This window comes from Sordaria macrospora, chromosome 2, assembly GCF_033870435.1.
Source record: "Sordaria macrospora chromosome 2, complete sequence".
NCBI classification, from domain to species: Eukaryota; Fungi; Ascomycota; class Sordariomycetes; order Sordariales; family Sordariaceae; genus Sordaria; species Sordaria macrospora.
In genome coordinates this window covers 2,103,684-2,127,505 of record NC_089372.1, presented here as the reverse complement: position 1 = coordinate 2,127,505, position 23,822 = coordinate 2,103,684, and the positions used below count along the sequence as shown (strand labels likewise).

The window sequence follows — 23,822 nt, the reverse complement described above, 5'->3', positions numbered from 1 at the left end:
AACGCCTTCACGTGCCGTGTAAGAGCATGTTCAGAAACGTGCAAGTCGCCAAGCCCGCTCACCCACACCAAACGAACGTGGCAGTTTAAAGCCGTCTTGAATCGGTGATCGGTGGGCTGCTCCGAGAACACTGAGGGATCGACTTCATTCCAACGCATCTAAATATACCAAAACACACGAAGAAACAAAACAAACTATCCTGTACGATGCAAAAATCAATGCTCATTGTGCCTGTTGTAATCGAGACGCCGTTCCGCCCACCTCACCTCCACACGTAAATGCTTGCATGTTAACGCCTTCCGAGTCCGTATCTGAATCCTTGATGTTAAAGCCAACGCTTTGGCCTTCCCTATATCCATACAATGAACATTGGAAGATGCACACCGAGTCCCAAACAAAACACTTCCTCTCCCAGGTATAGCCTTGACTCCCCGACCGAAAAACCCAAACCCAAATGTTTGACGATAAGCAGCAGGTAGTCATGGTGCCTTTCATAATGACGCCTTATCCGCGCAATCCAGCAGTTCATGACCTCTGTCCTCGTTACTTCATATCGTCATGTAAAGAGTAGAAGAGAAAGAGATCCATCAAGGTATAACCGCCAACTAAAGCCCCCTTCTAATAAAACATCAAAGAACCGAAACTTGTCCCCTCGTAGAGCCAACCAGACTCAAATGTCTGCCAAACGGTCCTCATCCTGCAGTCCCGTGCCGGCAAAAATATCTTGCGAGCTCGCAGTACTCGTTTGGAAGCCAAACTTTTGAATTGGAGAATCTTCATCAGGTGTCCGAATACCTATGCCGCTGTCGTCATGGACAGAAGGCTGGGTGGCCATCGATGCAGCCACCGGGAATCGAGCCCGATCCGGCTGCGACTCGGACATGCGGGACGCGCTGGAATCATCGCTACTACTCCTGTATCTGGATGCCTCGTTGCTTGCCTCGTTGCTTGCGCCTTGTTGCTGTGTGACAAGGAGCGTATACTCATGTGTCGACTTTTGCTTGAGAAACCCGCCGTATTCTGCCAAAAAGAGTATCATCTCATCGATAAAACATTTGGTGACCCACCAAGAGCCGAAACTCTTGCCTTGGCCAAGTGTAATATCCCTCATTACGGCTGTGCCTAATCGTTGGACACACCAGACAATATCGGTATGCGAAGCGTAGGGGAAGTGTGATGGCAGGTGGCGAAGAAAGCTCACCCAGCGATCCAAAACGTTCGAGGCCGTGGATTCCTCAGCGTCTCCTGCCTGTGGTTGGCGACCATTCCGCATCGCCATTTCTCCGTGTAGTGTCAGGCCTTCGATTTCCCATGGGATGTTAACCGGGTCTAGGAGATCGCGCATCTCTTTGAGGAGCAGATTCACGACATCATCCATGCCCCTCGACGGAACACTCTCGGCGACCTTTCGTAAATTGATTATGTTTATCCATTCCACGTACATGAGATCGCGGTTTGCTGGGTTTGAGAGCATGTTGGCCGCAGCATGAGCGGTGAGGTTGACACGGAGCACCCGATCCAGTAAGCCTGCGAATAGGGTTGCCGGTGCCTCTTTGGCCTTGAGGACGTGAGGAGGTTGTCCCTGGAAAGAATCGCGGATGTGTGGGACGAGCTTATCTGCAATGTTCCGCAATGTATCGAGCACCGTCTTAGGAACAACTTGGAGGACCAGACTCGAGACAATGCGCATCATGCGCTGGTACAAGACAAAGTCGCACTCCTCTATCCAAGGTGCAACAGCCGGGTTGCTGAACAGCTTCTGGACCGGCATCGTGAGCGTGCCCTGGAATGAGGTGTAAAGATGAAAAAAGGTCTTCTCTTTACAATACCGAATGCATTCCACCAGAGATGTGCAGTGTGACCTGTAGAGCGCAGCCAGTGACTTGGCAGCGTCTGGGTCAGTGTTTTTTGGTAGAAAGGGTTCGATCCGTGGAAGGACGAGAGGCTCCGACTGTTGGAATGTCTCCTCGGTTTCCGCGGCAAAACAAAGCTTCTGCACTGTCTTGGTTACCGTCGTGCTAAGCTGGTCGATGTTGGCTACCTGGACTTGGTTGTACAGGCTGTGAACATATTCATGCGGCCGCCTCACCCGGGTCTCTGGTTGCTGGCCCAGGTCAGGGGTGAGGAGTACTGTGCGTTCGGTTGTTTTTGTATTGTCCGGTGCCGTGCTACTACAGAATTAGTAAGGATAAAAGGCGTTCAAAGGTGTCGCTGCTCACTTGAAAGTTTGGGAGAACGACTGCTCCTCCTCTGGAGGAACCTGAGGCTGAGTCGAGACATCTCGCACATCAGGCTGATCTTCTCGGAGCTGAAAGTTGACGTAATGATATTTGGACTCTCCCCGAACACCAAGGCGACGTGTTTTCAGCCCTGGGAAAAGAACCCGGACAAGCTTCCCGAAACTGGCAGGATTCAAGACCGTTATCCTCTCAGTGGCACACCTGGAGGCATAGTTGGCGTAAACTCTCCCTCTAGGTACCGATCCTTTGCCCTTTGAACAGACTTGGCTGATCCTGTCGTATTGTTAGCCCACAGTCTCGACGAAAATATACCCAAGAAACCAACGTACCACAACATTGCGAAAACCTGGCGGGTTCGTTCTGAATTTGGACCACGCTCGTTGCCATGAAGCTCCTCTGCAACGTCCTGAAGATCCCGGTGTCTGTTGGCAATATATAGCTGACGCATTTCCACCTCGTTGTTCGCACTCGAGCGCGATCCTCCCTTAGACTGCGACGACATTCCAACATATGGGCCATGATCGTTGTTGCCATCGTGGTCCAACATCTGACTGTCCTCCACAAAACTGGTGTTTCCGGCAAAGGAATCGGCGGACAAAGACTGGCGGCTCATGCTGTGGCTGCCATGATATTGGACATTCTGCATCGAGACGTTGACTTGTGAATCCATGGCAAACTCGCGGCTAGTGTGCAGCTGGGAGGCCAGCACCATGTCGTCTTGTGTCATCTGGGAGGTTGGGTGGCCAAGTTCTCGGGTTCGACCGTGATCGTTCGGAATCCATTGGGATTGGTAAACTTCGGGTACGTCAGTAAACGCGTGGTCGAGATTTGGTTGCGTTGCGGCGCTGTGGATGGAAGCTGCTGAGTCTTGGGAGCGAGGCCGCTTCTTCGCCTTCGTGAGGACGAGAGGGTCTGTACAAGCAGTAAGCATACCGCTATGGTATGTCGCGTAACAAGTATGCGCCCGGGTACATAGGGGACCAGGGCAAGGGCAAGAAAGGTAGATGACAAGGTCGTGGATGGGGGAACAGAAGGGACCAGCAGACGTAAAGGGGCATACCGTGGGTTGAGTCCATCAGCGCCCGTGTCTTGTAATGGTACGGCGGGCGAGGCGTGCAGACTGATAGCTCTGCTGTATTCGGATATCCCAAGTAAACACAAGGATAAATGGTGGTGGTGGTGGCGGCGACTACTCCAAACCTGGCGGATGCCAACACGGCCAGGCCAGGCTAATAATAAGGGTAACGGATATGGGGTCGGGAGCACACCGCGGAACGTGTCGCGAGTAACAGGGCCGTGCATGCGCGAGTAAGAAAACTTAATGATGATGTCGATGCTGCATGTAAAGAGTCAATTGCACATTTTCTTTAGTGGTTTGTATGGGGAGCGGAGAACAGAAAGAATCAACAAACATGAAAGCGCTAGGGACGTACCTGGGCAATGCGGCTTGCGGACGGGCTGCCGTGACTGCAACGTGCAGCGACGTTCCACTGGAGGCTGCGGCAGGGAACTTAAAACCACTGCAAGTCAAAGGCAAGCTAGCTGCTCCCCCGCACGTTCCATGCAGACCCGCTTGGGACCAGAATGCCGTTTGATTGGCGGTTTGCCCGTTCGAGAGTGTTGTTGACTTTCCCTTTGTTGTTCGAGGAATTCAAAGTTGACGAACCAGAACACCTGCGCATTTCTTTCCCACCGAATTCCTTGTTGTTTTGTTTATTCCTAGGCTACAGATGTGTCCCTGATCGACACACTGTGCCTTTTCCGAGCTAGATACAGTATCCAGCCTGCCAGTACCCTATGACGTTCCACTACGACTTGCTGCCCTGGCACTCATGACTTACACTAGGTACGTAGATTTTGGAGTCTGGGTGTCTCGTTAGACGAGTTATTATCCCACCATGGGATCACCGTCATCGAAGACCAAATAATTTGCTTCAGTCCCTTGACTGAAGCCTGCACCAGCATTGACTTGGCAAGCTAGTTCACGTCTGACCGCTCGCAGAATGAGGGGAAATCAATCTCTTCCTCGATGATATCGGTCATAGAGACGTTGGAAATATCAAACAGAAAGTTTTCGTGTAAGCCGTCTCGCAGATGATTACGCCTCTCCATGCTAATGTGAAGTATGCTGTACATATGGCCGACATCCATCCACGTGATGTGGAGCTAGCTGCACGAAAACGCTGGAGGTATCGCGGGGCTCTTTGGAAGACTTCATGTTGGTCCATGTCACGAGTTCTGAAGCTCAACTTAGAACGTCCACAAGTTGTCATGATCTCCTGTCCCAAATATCAAAGCGTTAAGATAGTGGGCAGAGCGGAAGAGGCAACTTCAGGCAATGTGCACCCCCTTACTGCCTACGGGAACTCTTTGTATATTCCTGAACAATGAAGATAGACGGATACAGGTTCGGCGCATTTGGGCAAGATAAACCTGACAAAAGCCGGTAAACAGGCACCAATGATAGTTGTTTGTGAGTATCGATGACAAGGCTAGGAGAATACTGGAGCAAAATCATGAATGTTTGAAAAAGAAGATAAATCAACAATATCACAGGCGAAGGGACAGAGGCCTTGAAACAGATGCAGGAGGTCAACTGAAGAGGTCGCAGAATGTGAAAAAGGAACAAGAAAAAAAAGAACATTAATGCTGATCCGACCCAGGCTCGATCTGGGGACCTTCAGTGTGTTAGACTGACGTGATAACCAACTACACCATCGGACCTATCATTGACTGATGGGAACCATCGAGGGGATAGACCTATGAGGTGGGATTTAGACGGTTTCACCAGGTCTTCGTCCACCAATCCTAGCGAAACAGCTCCCGATGTGGCGTCACTGGTTCTGGAACCAGTCAGATGCAGATGATAACGGGAAGAAGCTTTGCGGCCCCACGGGCAGGGCAAGCTTCGGGTTGTGAACAGGATGATCCCCTTTTGTCTGCACACGTATCAATCGTCATTGTTGTGCCTCACAGCCCACAGCCCACTTCAACCCGTTCCCACACCCGACTGCCATTTCCACGATAGCATCACCCCTATCCGCAAAAGTTCCCAGGACACATAGCCCTTCACAGCATCGTTTCGGCGCATTCGCAGTCCAGGTTAGCAGCTTTCTCTCAGTTCCCCATCTCCTCCCCTCTGCTGGTGGTGTGTTTCGCCGAGCACGCTGCGAGTTTTGGGCCCAGCCCCCGGCTGCCCAACCCACTTTGTCACAGCTTCAGCTTCCCCGCCAGTTCCGCCTCAGATTTCCCCTGAACTTCGACTTTGCATCTCGCTGACACCAAAACACCACAGCTAGCTCTAGATCGATAGATCTGATTACCGCACCAAACACACAAAATGTCTTCCCCTCAGGACCGCGCCCAGCAGTACATCGGCCAGCTCGATAAGGAGGTTCGTAAAACCGCAGCCAGAACGCAGACACGCCGGCGACGGCGTTGTTGGGCTTTGCGTAGCTAACCGGCCTCAATAGCTGTCCAAGTACCCTACCCTCAACAACCTCGAGAAGACCACCGGTGTTCCCAAGGCCTATGCCACCATCGGCCTCGTTGCTCTCTACTTCTTCCTCATCATCTTCAACCTTGGAGGCCAGCTCCTCACCAACCTCGCTGGCTTTGTCCTCCCCGGATACTACTCGCTCAATGCGCTCTTTACTTCCACCAAGCAGGATGATACCCAGTGGCTCACTGTAAGTCAAGACAGTCTGATTAAGTTCCTACCTCTGGTCTCCACGCTAACCACCATATTTGTAGTACTGGGTTGTTTTCTCTCTCTTCACGTAAGCATCTCTGCCGGCTTTGCGTCTGCTGTCTTTTGGGTGCGCTTAATATCTAACCATATGTCACAGTGTCATTGAGAGCTTGATCAGCGTCGTTTACTGGTTCCCCTTCTATTACACCTTCAAGTTTGTTTTCCTCCTCTGGCTCTCTCTCCCTACCTTCAAGTAAGTGGCCTCCCAATTCCTACCAACACCACGGGAAGAGAAACTCACATGTCAACAGGGGCGCCGAGATCATCTTCCGCTCTTTCCTCGCCCCCACCCTTGGCCGCTACTTCCAGCACGGCTCCACCGCCAGCGGCCTCCGCGCCAAGGCTGACGCCGTCCACACCGACTAAGCGTCTCACGGGCAACTGCCGGGCCTCTCCAGTTCGTTTCAGAGTGTGCCGCTTTGAATGAGGCTCAAGAAGACACAGGCAACAACTGCACGGCCGGCAAGCCTCTACGTGGGGTTTGTCGGCAATCTAACACGCGTGCAACAACATCAACAAAACCGGGGTATGTGGACAGTTTGTTAGCTGGAAAAGTAGAAGACGGGTGGTGGTAAAGGAGGACATGTGGATATAGAAGATGTTGGTGACATGATGATTAAACCCGATGCGTCTAGACGAGTAGGGACGGTTTTGGAATCTAACGATTGAATACGTGATAGTAATAGAGCATTGCATTTGAATGGGAAGCACCGAGACATTGAGATGTGGTCGACATGAAAGGCCCTGACCATCGTAGACAGATACAAAGCAGGCACAGGATACATCACATGCTTGCAATGTACAGTCTTCTGGCTGGAACAGCTCAGGACGGGGTTTTCCCGATATTTAGACAACCTCTGAAAGACATTTTTGCGCTACGTTGGTTTTCCTATCGTCGAACTGAGCAACATCTCTTCTCTTCATATGACGACCGTGGAAGGCCAACGTCATTGTCCTTCTTTGTGATCGACTAGAGGTAGTCCACCGCCCGTGGAAGCCATCATCGGGATGGTTGCCGTTCCTGGCTTCCCGCTGTTTGAGACCCCTGCCAGCAAAACTAGCGTGACAGGCAAAAGGTACAACACTATTGGATCAATCAGACATCAAATTGCATGTTTGTTAAGCAGGTACGAGATCGGCAGACGTTGCCCCTGAGCCCCTCTCGGATGGAGGCACTTGGCACTAACAAAAGTTCCAGTGGTAGCCACCTGAAAAAACAACCAACCCGGGTGTTACTGACAACAGCGTTCTACCGAAGCGTCAAGAACATCCACTGGTGTTCCGTTTTGAAGGGTGCGCCTTGCTTCAGCTCGTTTCGAGGCCACGGGTTTTGAAACTTGAAACCCGGGGGAAGACTTTCACTTTAACCAAAGGGGCAATTGCTGACCTCGAACACTCGTTTATAGGATATCAGGCCTGGCACGGAACAGACTGGAAAAGTCAGAGACAGGCTGCACTGCCCTGGCCCCTACGAATCGGCGCCTCCGAATTCAAGTCTCATCCATCTACCTAATACCCTGATCGAACTTATCCGACGACAACGGCGACGGCGACGACCCCTGGCATTTCGACTGGCCTCAGGATACATTATCGAATTCCATCTCCTACGCGCATCGAACAATAGCACGATTTTGGATTCAGCGTGCGCGCTACTCGCCTGGCTTAGAACATCCGACGGCTCAGCGCCAGCAACTCAAGGAAGCCGTGCTGCCCCGATCGAAGTGGCCCGTCCAGCGACACCAACGGGCAGCCTCACACCGGAGAACATCAAGGAGCCGTTGTCGCATTTTCCCCCGGGCATCACCTTGGCCTTCTTTGCGCCAACCGATTTATCGATCGACCACCTGACTGGCAACAAGTTGGGGTAGATCCTCGCCCACGAACAGCGCCCCCTCTCGAGGGAGCGCGCTCGCGATGCACCTCAGTCCTTTACAGTCGCGCTTGGCGGCTTCCTTCATCGCATCATGCCTTTTAATCGCTCTCTACTTCTCTCTTTTCTCCCCGAACTTTGCTCTCGCGGCCGAGCTCCAAGATGCGCCGCCAATAATACTATTAGACGATGTCGATTCCGACCTTGATGTTTCTCTAGGTCTCGACCCAGACCTAGGAAGCCCGCTCGATCCGATGTACGAACCCGAGTTCGCCGCTTTCGATAAAAGTATCCTCGGGCGTCGTCAAGTTAGAGACAGCAATGTCCTAAAGAACAATGAGGCTTTCCCGTTGAACGTTGAACAGGGGGTTACGGAGCGCTTCATATTCGAACTGTCACAGCTGTCCGAGCGGGAACCGGAGGTTGGGTCATTGGAGCTAAGGGATGAAGACCATACGTGGGAAGAAGTAGAAGAAGACGATGAAGAAGGTGATGATAAAGAGGAGGAGCGGCAGCAGGAGGAGGAAGACGAGTACTCGGATGACTTGAATGACGAGAGCCTGGACACAGAACCCGCGGACTCGAATTCTTCTTTCGTGGAGCAGAAGCTATGGAAACGACAACAAGGTGCTCGTCGAATCTTCATTTCTGCAAACACATGCCTGCAGCCTCAAGCTTTCAATGCGACCAAGACAACACAACCTCCACCGCAGCTCACACTGTATGTGTCAACGTCGACCGATAACGTCGAACCAGGCCCGGACGCGGACTCGAGCTCTCAAGTATCGATGGTGTTCAAGGAGGGGGCTATCATGTACAACTTCACCACCACGTCCGACATATACGTGAGTGTACATGCGCCGAACGTGACGGAAATCTTTGACGGGCCTTACAACATGAAAATCGCCATCTCCACGGACGGTTATTATTACAGCTATAACGTGGACGATGATGCTGATCTGATCTGGGTTGATAGCGACTCCCAGGGCGCATTGCTCATCACTCATAACTTGACTGATAGTAACGACGAGGGGGAGCAACAGAAGTACATGGAAGCACCGCCATACGTTCTGTTCGCCCAGGACAAGTCGGATCCGTCCATCAACGGTGTCAAATATTCCTTTTGCGGCCTCGAACAGTATGCCCAGATTGCAACCACAAAGGACGGGAAGTATTCGAATATGGTCCAGACAGGCATGACCAGGCGAGGACAGGGCAACTATCCTAAGCAGCAATTCTTTTTTAGTGGCCTGAAGCCAAGCACCAGCTATATCGGGATCCTGGCCAATGCGACCAACCCAGGCAGTTCGAATCTCGTTGGAAGCGGCGGCCACGTCTTCAAAGCCACCAATTTCCAAACCAAGTCCGGTAAGCTCTTTTCTCGGGATCCAGGATCCATCCAGGTCGGGACCAACGCTCAGGAGCTAATACAACCAGATCACGGGAACTGTAACATTGTTTTGAATCTCACCTTTTGTGATCAGGTAGCCTACTCGGTCCCTAGCAACCCAAAGTTTGGCAACGCCTCCGTCCTGGCCAAGTTCTACGATGACTATGCCGCCGAAGCATATGGTTTCTTCAAGAAGGCTCTGGCTCAGATCCCTTGCGAGGCGCCTGTGACCCAGCGTTACTCGCTCACCAGGAACTGCAGTGACTGCGACGCCGCGTACAAGGACTGGCTCTGCTCCGTGACCATCCCCCGCTGCGAGGACTTCAGTAACAATGCCAGCTACTTGCACCCGCGAGCTATGAGCCAGCCGTTCCCCAATGGCGAGACGCTCGACAATGCCACCATGTCATGGTACGCAGAAAAGTATGGTGACGGCAAGGTGTTAAGTAAGGCCTTCATGGAGAGCCGCAGCTCACGGATCGACGAGTTCATCAAGCCCGGCCCATATAAGGAGGTCCTACCTTGCGATTACCTATGCTACAGGCTGGTTCAGAGTTGTCCGTCGTCCATGGGCTTTGGCTGTCCGCTCTTTGGCCAGAAGGGGTTCAATTCGAGCTACTATGTCAAGAACGAAACAAATGGCGAGGTCGTGTGTAACTATCCAGGCTCGGCACATATCTTCTCGGGTTCCTCGAAGGATGCAGTGTCGGTGGCTTTGACCATTGCTGTTCTAGTGTTAGTGAGCCTGTTGCTCGCTTGCTAGTGGCGCTGCTGGTTCTTTTCACGAAAGAGGACGGTATCGGAAGGGTTTGCTTTGGTGTTGGAGGCGCTTGTGCTGCTTGATAATCTGGTTGCGCGCGTTTGGATCGCTTTCGTCGAATTTCGCGGAAGTACGTAGAAAAAGGAGGATCTTTTGACAAGAATGCACACGTTTGATGTTTTCATGGATACGGCGTTACAGAGCGTTTGGAAACTGTTGGTGCACTTATTTTTCGTTACGGTACATCAGAGTTGGACAGACATACAGAGAGACAAACAGAGGGTAAAGTCACAGATTACAATAATGGTTACGATGTAGAGAAAAATCCCGGAACTGTTCATGGACATTATGATAGAAGAAGGCATGGCGTTCGGCCAGGATATTGAGGCCGTGGTATCTCGAACCGTACAATACACTCCTGGTACTCAAGTGCGTTTCATATTTGACACACAAAGATACGTCCACGTACACCAGAGAGGTAGGAAACCATCAGAACGTTCCACAAGGCACTCGGCCTCGAATTGCCTGTCAAAATATCCATCTGCTCTCAATCTCTCCAAAAGGGTGTGTTCCACTTCTCGCCAAACCTTCCTTCATCCCATCCTCATCACCACCACCCCCATCCCTTCTTCTTTTGAGAATACGGGGATGTTCCCGTGTTCAAAGCAACAGCAGCCGCCGCCTCAGCCTCCTTCTCTTTTTCATTCTCCCTCTGCAACTTCAGAGCCCGTACTTGAGCCTCAAGCTTGGTTATCTCAGCTGGCGAGATGGTTCATAAAGTGTGAGTGAGTGTTCTCCCGTTTCTCATTTCTTCAATCTAAACCGGTAATAAAAAAAACTGGTACTTAGACACATGTATGTGTGGTGAACGGAAAGGAAGCAAAGGAAGGAAGGAATGAGAGGGATGGGAGGGTAGGGATAGGTCATGATGATGGTGATGATTATAATGATGGAAACTCACCCTGGCGCTCCTCCTTGATCTCATCAACCTCCAGCTTTGACCATCCCCAGTAGATGACCTGGTAGACGAAGAGGGCGGTAAGTAGACACTTGGCTACGGGGCGGGTGAAGGTTTTGTAGAATACGCCCTGGTTGTTGTGTTGGCGTTAGTATGTATCCTGATGATGATTATCGGAAAGCTTAACAGCAAGCGACATACCGTTGGCGAGGGCGGGTTTGAGGAAGAAGAGTATTGCCTCAGCGACTGAACTTGGAGATATGTCCTGGACGAAGGCTTGGTGGTCTGAGTGGTAGCCCTGGTGAGAGTGCGAAGGGCACTTCCGGCCGCTGTCCTGGGGATCATGATGTTGATGGTAGGGGTAGTCAATTTGATGATGTGTTTGTTCTTGACTTCGTTTCTGAATGTGAGGGTATATCCACTTCAAGGTGAAAACTGAACGCAAGATACGCTATGACGTCGTTATTCGTGGGCTGGTAGAAATCAAAGCGTGAGAGCAAGTCAAGGTCGTTGTTTATGAGGCTTCGAAATTCGTCAAATGCAAAGGACATGGACAGGTAGCATATAATTCTAGGGACCACAGGATTGGCGATATCCACAACCCCTCGGAGCTTCCGTCGGCGTCGTTGAAAATCGCGGGCGACGGTGCCCGCCCGCCCTTCCGAACGGGCGGTTCATACCCGGAAGCCGCTAAACCGTAGCGGGCAGTTAGCGGCAATCACCCTAATTTGATGGATCGTCCGCTGCAGGGATCCCTTCAGTTGCCGGAATGCTGGCCCACTCGCCAGGCGTGTTCGACAGGGGCATTGAGGGGAACGGACAGGGCAGTTTGGGGGCAAGTGCTATCAACGACACATGGCCAGATCTGCCCCAACTGGATGGGAAGGTGCAGGTCGGTCACTTTCGTTTCGTGTTTCCAAAAGTCCATTGGCAATCTGTCCCCAATTCGTAATCAATTAACGAAGCTTCCCCCTTCCACTTCTTAAGCAACCAGCAACGAACCCTTCAATATCAACCTAGTATTTTGCCATTCGACGGACCGATCACTACTCGAGCCACCATCGTCGCATCTCTGTCAACTTATATACCACTCCATAACAAGACGCATTACTATCCGACTGCTTTGTCCACGCCCAGCATCACCAGCTAGTCGCGGCACGTTCATTCCCATCCCTTCACACAACTACACAACACAATGGTACGAATAGTCTCTCTTCAACCCTTCGGTTTCTTCTACGAGGATCTTTACGGACCCGGACAATGAGGCTCCAGCGCATCGGCTTTCAACCTTGCTAACCCCCTTTCTCGAACCAGGCGCAAACACCCCAGCAAAGGCGAGCGAACCTCAAGTTCCAGAAGGATCAGGAGGCCCGTCGTGGCAAGTCGGAGGACCAAATCAAGAAGCGCGTAGAAAAGGCGCCCAAGTCTCCTATCTCCATGTTCTGGCTCGGTAAGACGCACTGCTACCATCACCTCCTTAGCCACAAAACATACGGACCGGTTGAACTAACAGTCAATTCACTTTTCCAGTTATCCTCGGCTTTATCGTCTTCGGCGGTCTCGTCTTCGAGGTTCTGTCGCGTCTGTTCCTCAACTAAGCACCGGAGTACCACCGTCGTCACCGAACGAAACACCATCGTATCCAAGCCACCGAATTCCAGACAGGCTGTCTACGACTACGATGCTCAAAGCAGATCGGAGGATTAAAAGAGTTGTCGAGGGCCAAGGAAGTCAAACACACCGAAGCCGATCGGGGTTAGCCGATAAAACCATAAGAGCATAACACCCGCATGAGAGCGTAAGGTGGGAATAGGAGACATCTAAGAGGAGGAAGAAGGCAGGAGAGGGAGATCTTTTTAGCGCTTGGTTTGAGCGAAAAGCGCCTGTAACACACACACACACACATTATATACCACGGATAACACGGGCAAACGAAAAAGGAACCGGGGATCTGATTTTGAGGTCACAAAAACGCAGAACAAAGGGCATTGTTATCCTATTCTCTACTTCGTCGAGGAATGAAAGGGCAATTTGGTTGAACTTCTGAATCCGAAGTTTTGGCAAACTAACAACTACTGCACAAGGGTATTCAGTGACTATTTCTCCCGTTTTTGCCAGTTCCAAGTACGATCACAGATGGCAACACCTGCTGCAGCTCCAAACAATTTACTCATTAGACTCCTGAACGTCATCGTCGATGGCCCACCTCAAGCACCCAAACCACGACGCTGACCACCCGTCTCAAATTTCTGGTGAATACCAGCCTTGAACTGCTGCTCAAGCTCCTGAGAGACCTGATTGACGTCAAACGTCTTCTTCGCCGCAGCCGCGGCGGCAGCAGCAACAGCCGCATTTTCGGCAGCGAGCTTCTTACCGCCGAGCAACCTCATCATCTTGGACTGGCGAGATGCGCCGCCGTCGAGCGCGTTGACGTTCCAGTTGGCTGCGAGGACCGCCGCGGGATTGGGAGTTGTCGAGGCCGCTGGTGTAGACTTGGTTTGGGCGTCGTCCTTCTTGGTGGTGGTGGTGGTGGTGGTGGTGGGTTTGTCCTCCTTCTTCTCGGCCTTCTCTTTCTTTTCCTTCTCCTCCTTCTTCTCCTTCTTCTCCTTGTCTTTTCTGTCCTTCTTCTCCTTCTTGGACTCCTTCTCCTTCTTGGACTCCTTCTCCTTCTTGGACTCCTTCTCCTTCTTGGACTCCTTCTCCTTCTTGGACTCCTTCTCCTTCTTGGACTCCTTCTCCTTCTTGGACTCCTTCTCCTTCTTGGACTCCTTCTCCTTCTTGGACTCCTTCTCCTTCTTGGACTCCTTCTCCTTCTTGGACTCCTTCTCCTTCTTGGACTCCTTCTCCTTCTTGGACTCCTTCTCCTTCTTGGACTCCTCCTTCTTGGACTCCTTGGACTCAGACTTCTCTTCCTTCTTCACAACGGGCTCCTCTTCCTCTTCCACCTTGTCGCTCTTGGACTTATTGTCCTTCTTCTCCTCCTTATCCTTGGACTTGCTCTTCTTTTCCTTCTTCTCCTTCTTCTCCTTCTTCTCGGTTTTGGCGATTTCCTTGTCCTCGGACTTCTGCTTCTTGGAAGGCTTCTCTTCGTCGTCATTCTCTTCCTCCTCGCGCTTGCGTTTCGAGTCCTTCTTGCTGTCGGCCTTGGAAGACTTTTTGGATTTCTTCTCCTTCTTGGACGCTGCCGACTCGGTCTCCGCAATGACTTCAGCGGGCTCGGAAGCAGCAGCAGCAGCGACTTCCTTGGTCTTGGGCGCCTTCTTTTCCTTCTTCTCCTTCTTGACCTTGTGCTCTGATGTTGAGACGCCCATTGTGAAGATTGGCTATTAAGAACTGGATATGAACATTAGTTGAGATGATCCTGTTAAGTGATTAGATATGGCCATACCGTTGCGGAATAAAATAAAAACTTGCTCAAAGTCCTTGAAATACTAATTTGAATCTTCCTGGTACGAAGTAAATCGTGAAATAACTTTTGGCGCTGGTGGGTTGAGTTTCAATTTGCAGGTTGAAGGACGAAAGAGGCTTGAGGAAGAAAAGAAGATAAGAAAAAGTTATTGGAGCAGCATACAACCCTAACCCTACTGAGCGCTGATATGAGTTGCGATAGCTCTACTACAAAAGAGCTAAGAACAAAAAGGTAACAAACGATGCCAGTACGGATAAAACTGAGTGGTTGATTGTTGATAGGTACATAAGAAGACTCATAGTTTACCCACATGGATTGATTTGTTTACGACGGTGTATAACGTGCAAAGTTTAGTCATTACGATCTTGAAGTCTGTGGAAGCCATAGAGATGACCCAAACCAAAGGCAAAGTGGAAACGATGAACGATATTTGGGTATCTGAACCGGCCATACAATAATATTTAACAAATGCGCCCCGAGAATCCTTTCATGCCCATCTCTGCTGCGCTACACCCAATAATAACTCCTCAGCACTAACGGCCCGGGCTAAGGGGCCGGTTGAAACCGCCGACACGGTTCATGTACTGGCGATACTCAGTCTTCTTCTCCTTCCGCACCGCACCAACGTTGTTGCCCTTGATCTTCTGGTTCTTGGTTGTGCCAAAGCCGCCAAAGCCCATCATGGAGGCCATATCTCCCAGGCCATCATCCTCAACAACCACGTCTTCTTCCTCGTCCTCATCCATGGGATCGGCGTCGAACCGTCCCCTCGACATGTGTTCCTCTTCGTGCTCTTCCGTCCGCTCCCGGGATGACTGGTGCTGCTCCTCCACGTGCGTGCTATCGGATCGGCGTTGGTCGTGTCCCTTAACCTTGAACGACACTGGTACCGGTGCTGGTGCTGGTGCCGCGGCAGCAGCTGGGGCGTTCTCGGATTTCGACCTTATCGAAAGACGGTGATCGTCGTGTGCTGTTGCTGAGTGTGTGGGGCTCCGTGGTGACTTCGTGTGGTGTTCGAGCTCCCGGGGCGGTGAGGCTGAGCGGCGGATATTTCTGTCTTTTGAAAGGTCTCTTCTGTCTTTCGGGGCGTCAGTGCTCCTGTCGGTGTTGCTAGCGAAGCGAGAAATGGTCCTGTGATGGGGGTGAATTCGGTTGCCAAACGTACCTCGGTCTGGTTTGCTCATGCCATCCTTATCTGCGTCACCCCGATCACGGCGAGAGTCTTTGGCACCGTCGCGCCGGCTTCCTCTACCTCCGTCTCTGACTCTCTCGTCGCGTCGATCGTGTCCGTCTCTGTTACGAATCGGGGAGCGCGAACGCCTGCGGTCACGGTCACGATCCCGCCCATCGTGCCTGTCTCTCGATCTGGACCTGTATCGTCGGCTGTCTCTGTCGCGATCATCTCGTCCACCTCTGCCTCCTCCCCGACCACGGTTACGGTCATGGTCTCGGTCTCTATCGCGGTCGCGGTCTCGGTTGTCTCTGCCGTGTCTGTCTCTGTCGTTATAGTCTCTCGCGCCGCCCCCACGGTGAGGGTTACGGTTATGTCTATCCGCCATGGTTTGTGCTCGAGTGTCCCAAATGTTGGATAATTGTAAGACTTGTTGAGAAAGAATGAAAGATTTCAATCGCAAATTGAGTGTTCTTGATGACGTTGTATGGAGAAATTCTGGAGCCTTCAAGAAGAGGCGGCGGGCTGAAACTAGGCGAAAGCTGCAGGCCGTTGTAGCTTGCAAGGCTGGATGCAGCCGCCGATCGTGTGGAGTCTGATTCCTTGGAAGCGATAAGATAAGCCATGTACCCTTGCACCTACCCCACCACCCCGCGTTGAACTTCCCAAGCCTTCAGGGTTCTCAATGCACTGACGGTGATGTCCTGCTCGAAGCATCTGTGAATATACCGGTAGGAATACCTCTACTTTCAGTCCCAGGCCGTGTCCGGAAATCAGATTCATTCGTGGATTTGGTTCGAACCGTAAGAGACCGGGCTTTCAGTAACTGCTATTCGGGCGATTAGCTTTTGTCTTGTGAGGTTCATCATTCTGGTCAAAGATGGAGTACAGAATAAAATGGTACAGTACCTCGTCAAGACCTCATTATGCCAGTTAAATCGTTGTAAACATCTTGAGCCAAGACATGCTTTCGCCTGGTCGATCGTGTGATCAAGGCAATGCCCACTCTGTGACCAGACATCCCTCAAATCTCATCCTCCTCGTCATCAAAATCGTCTTCCCTCCCCATGTCATACAGAATCCGGCCTCCCTCTCCTCCACCGACCTCTGTCTGCGCGTCAAAGTACGGCAAAACAATCCCCTCCCTATCACTCCTTTGCTTCTCCGTCAGCCCCAAGCTGAACGTAGTATCCGCCATCTCTCCCTCGCCACCGCTCTCCGTGTCCTTTTGCGGCGCAAACAGCGGGTGATCCGAAAGCAGTGATAGACTCGCCCCGGCACCTCCCTTTTGACTTGAAGGGCTCAAGATGAACCTCTCAGCCACAGCTCTCCCGCTGCGCCTCCTCATCTCCATTTCCACCACGAGTCCCTCCGCTTGATGGCCCGTCCGCAGGCCAACAAGCACGCCTTCGCGCCCTTCGTGCAGTCCCCACTCTGGCTCGCGCAAGCTACGCATTTGTGCCCGCTTGGTCTCGACGGCCTGGTAGAGACTCGAGACTTTGAAGATGGCGGTGGCCATGTGTGACAAGAGAGTGAGCGGATGGGGTTCGTGCTCGTTGACGGTTCGCGGGAGGACGAGAGGGACGTCATTGTGGTAGACGGCGACGAGGGAGGCGAAGGGGTTGATGATGCTGCCGAAGAAGAGGGGGAGGGCGTGCGGCTCTTTCGAAGCGAGGGGGTTTAGTGAGTCCACTATGATTAGAAACCCTGAAGTATTGTTAGCTCATGTTTTTTTCTGTGCGGGTGTGGTGAGTGGAACTTGCTCTGTGAGTTTGTGGCAGCATCTTTGGGTGTTTGGCCCTTGGGAGGAGCACACTGTGAGGTGATCTCGGTTATGAGAGCCTGGACTGACTTCCCCCGTGCCTTGATGAAGATATCGACATCACGGGGCTTTCTGACAGTTGTGAATGAAACGAAGAGCACTTTACTACGAGCAAGCTGTACGCGCGTCAGCTGATGAAGCGCAAGGGTAAAATAACGGGAAAGGAACTTCTTACCTTGCCTCTGCTGATAAATTCCTGTACGAGAGGTCCTACACCTTGCTCCAGGGTATCAAGAATAAGTGTGAGTGGGCTTGCGCTGTCTCGGAGATTCAGCAGCTTCTGAAAAAGTAGCAGGCTGTGAGAGCGATGATGCGTTTGAGCTGAGGGCGCCATGTTGACGCTCGGCAGATGTCGTGGAGGTATATCTGGACCAGCCTCGTGTAACTTGCGGGAAATAGTGAACGATCTAAAAACAGATTAGATCTATCTGCCTAAGCGTATTGCGAAGAATTGTTGTGTCGTGAATTCAAGTTGTTGCTTGTCGCTGGAGAGAGAAGGTTGGACGTACTGGCCAAAAAATCGATTTTAGGGCGGCGATTGCGATGATCGCAGCTCTTGCATCCTTCCCGCCATCATCATTCGCACCAAAACTCTCGGTCACATTTTGTTCGTGGCTGCAAATCAGCAAATTTGAAAGAATCATGAAGTATCAGTATACCGGTAAAATAAAAGTAAAAGGAGAAACAAGCCGCATGAAAGAGAATTAAGGGATGTTCAGAATGCGCGCAAAAGTTCACTAAAAAGCAAAAGACTGGTCTCTCCCGCCGGGAATTGAACCCGGGTCTCGAGCGAATCGAACTGATGTTCAAGTTTGACAAGCTCACATACTGACCACTATACTACGGAAGATTTACAGTTGTGATCAACTGTCGTAGTGATTGTTGAAAACTCATCCCCACCTAGCCTCTATATAACCTTTTCTACCTTGCACAACCGAATGTCTTTCATTTTTGTCAGCAATGTTTACCACGAGTGCCATAGTCATTGATGTGCCAGGGAAGCTTTCTGGCTTAGTATCACTTGTAGATCCATTTGAATGGGTATCGCTAATCCATGAAACCTCTAAGAACTGTCAAGAGATCTCTGCTTTTCTCCTCCGACCTCAATCCATGCTACAACGCTTCATGCTCTCAAAAAAGGGTGCCACAAAGGGATACTGCGTATGACGACTGACTCTACTCATGTCCGCCCACCGCAGATTGCATCTCCTCAGATAAAGTTATGCATTCTTGGCTCCAGGGCTTTGAACCTTTGATGGTGGCCACTTTAGGTTTCGCGAAACACCACCCCAGTTCAACTCTGGGATCTGTACATTCTTCATAGTTGGGATGATACATAGTTTACTGGTAAATGTGCCTCTGGTTTCAAGCCGGGGGTCTTCGAAAGCGACTTATCGACACCAGGCTTCCTCGTTGACGCACCGTGTTCAATTATTTGAAGCAATCAATCGGCCTCTTGTGGTATTTCGAACCGTAATGCGGTATACTGCGCTCCGTTCGGGTTGGAAGTGCTCCCGGCGATGTGTATGGAAGTTCCATTCGCCTGGATTGCATCGACAGATGCTGAATTGACAGGAGACACGTCTTGCACCGCTGAAGCGCCCTTAGCGCGTCCAGAAAGGGCTGGAATACAGTCAGTATCAGGACATTCTTGCCATGGGCGAACATGGACTTTACCTTTGTGCTGTCCATTTGCCATCGCATTGTCTCCGGACGTTGTTTCAGCGGGATCTCGCCCGAATGTCTCGTTCTTCCGATTGGTTTTCTGGAGCAACCCCTCTGGGATCTTCGTTGCCCAATCGTTCTCAAACTCCTTTCTAAGAAAATCATCATAGTCGCCTCGTTTGTGCTTCTCATGGGCGACCCATGCCTCCTGAAGCCAGTGCTCATCATGCCGACCCCGCTCAATGTTTTCAAGGTACCGAGCACAATCATATCTGAAATGGTCATTGTTGCGCAAAGAGACAAGATCCGGTCGAGCATCCTCCGTCCCTGCATTCAGGATATGGCCGTCGTCGGGGAATTTGGCGAGAATGTCTTTCCTCTCCTCTGGTGTCAACACGTCCCATGCTTGTGGGAGCAGCAATATGGCCTATGTTCAAGTGTCAGATCATAACTGTAAGATAAAAATTCTGAAAGAGGGAAGAGGTACGAACTCTGAGATCAGCATTGGTGAGAGGGGAGTATTCATCGGTATAGACGAAAGGTGCTTCCCACTTTTTGTCGATGTTTGTTCTCCTGGGCACTGCTCCAGCCTGTCGTGGCTTTTTGGCACTGGTAGGTTTGGCCTGGTCCGATGCTTTACGCTTCCTAGGCTCAGTATCCGGTTGCACGTCACTGCTTACAGAACGATGTGTGCCTGTTGACTTCTGTGCACCATCGTTTGGAACAGCTTCCTCTGGCGTTTGCCAATTTGCATTGATCGATGGATCAGTAACTGCTGCTGCTCCGTTTTCCGGCATATTGACTTCTCCATCGACTGCCAGGTTCTGTACTGCAAAATAGGCGTGCGAACTCGGCGGACCCAGGGATTTTGGCTCGCTCCCATGCTCGTTATTAGACAATGCTGGACGAGTCGCTGTTGAAATTCCTTTCCGCGGCTGTTCAAAAGCGTAAACGCAATGCGTACCGGATTCGGCACATCGCGAGCAGATAGGCTTCTCTTTAAGGCACTATCGAAGCTGTCAGACACAAAACAATCGGGGAATATCAGCATATCTGACCAACCTTAAGCTTGTTGTCACGGCAAGGAGTACACGCGCCCCTCGTCAGTTTCAGCTTGGTGCGTAAACCAGCCACATCCTCATTGGAATTGACTGATGCAGGCAATGTCTTTCTCTTCTTGGATACGGGACTTGATGAAGCTGATGGGGCAGCCGCTTCCTCGTCTTCTTTTTCTTCTTCTTCACGTGTCGAAGTTTCTGGCTTTCTCTTGTTGGAGACGGAGCTTGGTGCAGCTGATGGCTCTGCTGATGGCGCTGCCGCTTCTTTTTCAGGTTCTCCAGGTCCTTCAACCTTTGGCTTCTTGACAGATCGGTTTTTGGTTGCTGGCTTTTTGACTGCTGACCTTTTGACTGCCGACCTTTTGACTACCGGTCCCTCGACTGCTGGCTTTTCAGCTGATGACGCTGTCGCTTTTTCTTCACGTGCCGGAACTTCTGGCTCTGCTGATGGCACAGGCGCTTCTTCTTCCTCTTCTTCTTCGTCTTCTTCCTCTTCTCCTTCACGTGTCGAAACTTTTGGCTTTTCGTCTGATCGTGCTTTTGGTGGTGGGAGATTGATTGCCTTCCAAGATGTAGACCCTGTCCTTTCTGGTTCTCGAGGTTTGAGGTGACTAGATGGTTGAAGTCCTGACTTGTTTTCTGGAGAAGCGCTTGGTGCCGCCAACGGCGTAGCTAGTTCTCTTTCAGGTGATTCAGGTCCTTGAAACCCCGGCTCCTTGACAGCTCGTTTCTCGACTGCTGACCTTTTGGCTGCTGTTGCCTTCTTGACTGCTGTCTTTTTGACTGTCGGCTTTTTGGTTGCTGGCTTTTTAATTGCTGGTTCCTCGACTGCGGGCTCATCGACTACCGGGTCTTCTACTGTTGGCTCTTCGGCTGTTGACTCTCTGACTGCTGGCTTTTCGGCTACCGGCTTCTTGGCTGCTGCCTTTTTGACTACTGGTTCTTCGACTGCTGGATCCTCGACTGCAGGCTCTTTGACTGCTGATTCTTTGACTACTGCCTTCTTGGTTACCGGCTTCTTGGCAGTCGCCTTTTTGGCTACTGGTTCCTCAACTTCTAGTTCCTCAAGTACTGGTTCCTCGTTTGCCGGCTCTTTGACAGCCGCCTTTTTGTCTACTGGCTTTTTGGCTACCTGTTTCGCTGGTGCCTTTTTGGCTACCGGCTTTCCGACTGCTGCTTTGGCGACATTTGGTGATACAACAACCAGATCTTCGGCTGCCAGTTCCTCCAAGGGCGTCCGCCCAGAAGCACTGGTCACCTGCACAGGAGTGCCATCCCGGTCACCAGTTACGCCCCCAGGAGACGACGGGGGAGGGGAGGAGAGGGGGGAACTATTCCCTTGTTCGCTCATCCTTCAGAACGCCTTCAGTTGGTCGCCCTGCGTGAGGAGAGAAATCCGAGACTTGAGGTTGTTCGAACGCGGTGATGTCGGTTTGCCGGCAAAGAACAATCACCGTTGAGTCAGATCCGGGATTAGGTCCAAAATGCCTGTTGTTGTGATATAAACTGATACCAGATGGTAGAAATTGGCAGAGTTGCGCCGTAAAAGTCACCGTCGGTCTATCGTATGTCGATGACGGTTCATGCGGCTGATATGACTGTGGTTACATCCGCGAACAAACTGATATTTGGTGGAAGGAGAGGAGAAAGCGGGGGGTGGTGATGATGTTAGAGAATGAGATGGTGTTCAGGTGAGAGTGTGGTCAAACAAACCAAAGTGGTACTAGAGTACAAGTTGACGCGCTGGTCTGGAAGATATATGCAATGAACTTTGAGAATCAAACTGAATTAAGGTAGTTGGTGAATGATAACGGAAGTAAAATGATCCACCTCCAGCTCCCCTTCCCCGTTGGTGTTCGGTTGCGGTTGCTCCTTCCCTATTGTGTAATGGACGAGATGGATGGATGGAAGCTGAAGCTATGGCGCCAAGCACCTGCATACTTGCATGTTACACCCCGGAAGCGAGCTTGGAGATCATACTAGCCGTGAATAGCGTGGTAGGCGAGATTCGCTATTGCCTTATTATTCAACTAGACGGTACAGACTTACAGGCCCCTGAGCCCCTGCAGGTTGAGCTCTCAAGACATTTCAAGCGCCAGCATTATCGTCAATGCCCCGTTTAACGGCTTCAATCCTTATCAAAGGAGTACACATTGCAGTGGTGTGGTCGGGGGAAAGCGTTACATCACTTTACTCTCTTGTGACATCTCTTGTTCTGGGTAAAGTCAAAATAGTAAGTTAAGGATCTTTTACTCATCCGGAAGAAGAAAGACAGGCAACAATAATAGCGTCGTGGTTGTGGTAGAAGCAACGTACCCGACATCTCCAACTCCCCCAACGTCCATTAACAGGCCTGGCCGCATTGTCACTCCAGCCCGTCATCACAAGCTTCCACTTTACATCGACCTACCACGCTCCATCCAACAACACCAACTTTGACAAACCAAGAACGCAGCTGTCCCTTTTAACGGTTACACGAGGAAATCCAAGGTCGTCACCAAAGAAAGACGAACATAACATATTATTCAAAATGATCCGCTCAACACAAATTGCCCGGCTGGATGGTTCGCACCCCCTAACCAACCCCATCCTCGTTTCCCCCTTCCCACTCGATGTCAGCTAACCAACCCCCCCGCTCAAATAGGCCTCATGCTCTGCGCCTCCGTCGACGACGAAGCCACCGAATCTACTCTCGGCGAAGTCAAGTCGCAAGTGAAGCTGATCCTCCGCCGACTCACACGCACCTCGGAACCACAAGCGAGCATCGAGAGCGGCTCGCAGTACACGCTCCACTACCTGATCCAGTCCGACATTGTGTACGTGGCCATCACGGACCGCTCGTACCCGCGCAAGCTCGCCTTTACATACCTCTCCGACATCGCGGGCGAGTTCGCGACGACGCACACGCCGCAGCAGCTCATGAACCCGACGCTTCGGCCTTATGCGTTTATGGACTTTGACAGCTTCATTAGCCGCACCAAGGCGACGTACAGCGACACGCGCGCGACGCAGAATTTGGATAAGCTGCATGATGAGCTGAGGGACGTCACCAAGGTCATGACGAAGAATATCGAGGATTTGCTCTATCGTGGTGATAGCTTGGAGCGCATGGGCGAGTTGAGCAGTCGGTTGAGGGATGACAGTAAGAAGTATAAGAGGGCGGCCGTCAGGATTAATTGGGACTTGCTGCTGAAGCAGTATGGCCCTTTTGCTGCGGTGGGAAGCATCATTGTCTTCTTCTTGTGGTGGAGGTTCTTGTTTTGAGCGGATCATCACAGGCTGAGGCCATTATTTCTAGCGCGGTTGTACACGACACTGTCTGGGAGTGTTCCTCGTTCCTCCGGCTTTGAGGCTGTATAGCTCTGTGACGGATAGGCTACGTGGCTTCTATAATTATCTTAATATGGGTGTGTACGGCATCGGTTTTGTTTTTGGCGGCTTAACCTAGCATGGAGTTTGGGTAAAGGGGGGGACGAACGCAAAAAGGACGTTTGGCCGGGTGAATTTTCAGCTATTAAGACATATTCTTCCGTGTTCTTGTATTCTTCATCCGATGACTTCGCAAAGCCTGGTAGTGTCTCTACAGACTGCTGAGACCGCTATACTGCAATGTCTCCCACGCTCATCCATGTGTATCCAGGTTGACCTCAGACCGGTATTTGTCTACCCAACGCCATCCATTTGTGAGCCACTGGTACAAAACTACCCCTGAGAGGGCCTACCAGTCT

The 23,822-nt window shown here is 51.3% G+C and overlaps 10 protein-coding genes and 2 non-coding genes across 12 annotated transcripts; 4 read left to right on the top strand and 8 right to left on the bottom strand.

The window, feature by feature from the left end:
- Positions 1–129: 129 nt before the first annotated feature.
- SMAC4_06634 (uncharacterized protein) lies at positions 130–3,691 on the bottom strand. Its single transcript, XM_066090484.1, has 4 exons — positions 2,570–3,691; positions 2,220–2,513; positions 1,755–2,168; positions 130–1,673 (listed from the first exon to the last, which is right to left on the bottom strand). The coding sequence occupies exons 1-4, from the start codon at positions 3,169–3,171 to the stop codon at positions 671–673; spliced, it is 2,313 nt and encodes a 770-aa protein (XP_065946069.1). The 5' UTR covers positions 3,172–3,691; the 3' UTR covers positions 130–670.
- Positions 3,692–4,890: 1,199 nt separating this feature from the next.
- On the bottom strand, positions 4,891–4,964 carry SMAC4_13228. Its single transcript has one exon. It is a non-coding gene; the product is annotated as a tRNA-Val (tRNA).
- Positions 4,965–5,051: 87 nt separating this feature from the next.
- Positions 5,052–6,936, top strand: SMAC4_06633 (uncharacterized protein). The gene is made up of 6 exons (XM_003346118.2): positions 5,052–5,342; positions 5,536–5,634; positions 5,714–5,929; positions 5,994–6,019; positions 6,089–6,184; positions 6,243–6,936. The coding sequence occupies exons 2-6, from the start codon at positions 5,581–5,583 to the stop codon at positions 6,355–6,357; spliced, it is 507 nt and encodes a 168-aa protein (XP_003346166.1). The 5' UTR covers positions 5,052–5,342; positions 5,536–5,580; the 3' UTR covers positions 6,358–6,936.
- Positions 6,937–7,905: 969 nt separating this feature from the next.
- Positions 7,906–10,014, top strand: SMAC4_06632 (uncharacterized protein; the record flags this gene model as incomplete). Its single annotated transcript, XM_003346117.1, has 1 exon — positions 7,906–10,014. One exon carries the CDS (start codon positions 7,906–7,908, stop codon positions 10,012–10,014), a length of 2,109 nt encoding a protein of 702 aa, XP_003346165.1.
- A 442-nt stretch (positions 10,015–10,456) lies between these two features.
- SMAC4_06631 (uncharacterized protein) lies at positions 10,457–11,607 on the bottom strand. Its single transcript, XM_003346116.2, has 3 exons — positions 11,171–11,607; positions 10,973–11,099; positions 10,457–10,770 (listed from the first exon to the last, which is right to left on the bottom strand). Exons 1-3 carry the CDS (start codon positions 11,312–11,314, stop codon positions 10,619–10,621), a joined length of 423 nt encoding a protein of 140 aa, XP_003346164.1. The 5' UTR covers positions 11,315–11,607; the 3' UTR covers positions 10,457–10,618.
- A 302-nt stretch (positions 11,608–11,909) lies between these two features.
- Positions 11,910–12,995, top strand: SMAC4_13227 (uncharacterized protein). The gene is made up of 3 exons (XM_024655850.2): positions 11,910–12,167; positions 12,284–12,419; positions 12,500–12,995. The coding sequence occupies exons 1-3, from the start codon at positions 12,165–12,167 to the stop codon at positions 12,565–12,567; spliced, it is 207 nt and encodes a 68-aa protein (XP_024511674.1). The 5' UTR covers positions 11,910–12,164; the 3' UTR covers positions 12,568–12,995.
- Positions 12,996–13,176: 181 nt separating this feature from the next.
- Positions 13,177–14,436, bottom strand: SMAC4_13226 (uncharacterized protein; the record flags this gene model as incomplete). The annotated part of the gene is made up of 2 exons (XM_066091321.1): positions 14,358–14,436; positions 13,177–14,302 (listed from the first exon to the last, which is right to left on the bottom strand). The coding sequence occupies exon 2, from the start codon at positions 14,278–14,280 to the stop codon at positions 13,177–13,179; it is 1,104 nt and encodes a 367-aa protein (XP_065946068.1). The 5' UTR covers positions 14,281–14,302; positions 14,358–14,436.
- A 269-nt stretch (positions 14,437–14,705) lies between these two features.
- On the bottom strand, positions 14,706–15,937 carry SMAC4_06628 (uncharacterized protein; the record flags this gene model as incomplete). Its single annotated transcript, XM_024655849.2, has 2 exons — positions 14,706–15,456; positions 15,544–15,937. 2 exons carry the CDS (start codon positions 15,935–15,937, stop codon positions 14,912–14,914), a joined length of 939 nt encoding a protein of 312 aa, XP_024511673.1. The 3' UTR covers positions 14,706–14,911.
- A 636-nt stretch (positions 15,938–16,573) lies between these two features.
- SMAC4_06627 (uncharacterized protein) lies at positions 16,574–17,705 on the bottom strand (the record flags this gene model as incomplete). The annotated part of the gene is made up of 3 exons (XM_066090483.1): positions 16,574–17,256; positions 17,313–17,487; positions 17,547–17,705. The coding sequence occupies 3 exons, from the start codon at positions 17,703–17,705 to the stop codon at positions 16,574–16,576; spliced, it is 1,017 nt and encodes a 338-aa protein (XP_065946067.1).
- A 423-nt stretch (positions 17,706–18,128) lies between these two features.
- Positions 18,129–18,221, bottom strand: SMAC4_13225. Its single transcript has 2 exons — positions 18,185–18,221; positions 18,129–18,163 (listed from the first exon to the last, which is right to left on the bottom strand). It is a non-coding gene; the product is annotated as a tRNA-Asp (tRNA).
- A 44-nt stretch (positions 18,222–18,265) lies between these two features.
- SMAC4_06626 (uncharacterized protein) lies at positions 18,266–21,445 on the bottom strand (the record flags this gene model as incomplete). Its single annotated transcript, XM_024655848.2, has 4 exons — positions 18,266–18,994; positions 19,049–19,463; positions 19,528–20,043; positions 20,099–21,445. The coding sequence occupies 4 exons, from the start codon at positions 21,443–21,445 to the stop codon at positions 18,816–18,818; spliced, it is 2,457 nt and encodes an 818-aa protein (XP_024511672.1). The 3' UTR covers positions 18,266–18,815.
- Positions 21,446–22,417: 972 nt separating this feature from the next.
- On the top strand, positions 22,418–23,606 carry SMAC4_06625 (uncharacterized protein). Its single transcript, XM_003346110.2, has 2 exons — positions 22,418–22,658; positions 22,739–23,606. Exons 1-2 carry the CDS (start codon positions 22,625–22,627, stop codon positions 23,356–23,358), a joined length of 654 nt encoding a protein of 217 aa, XP_003346158.1. The 5' UTR covers positions 22,418–22,624; the 3' UTR covers positions 23,359–23,606.
- Positions 23,607–23,822: the final 216 nt, after the last annotated feature.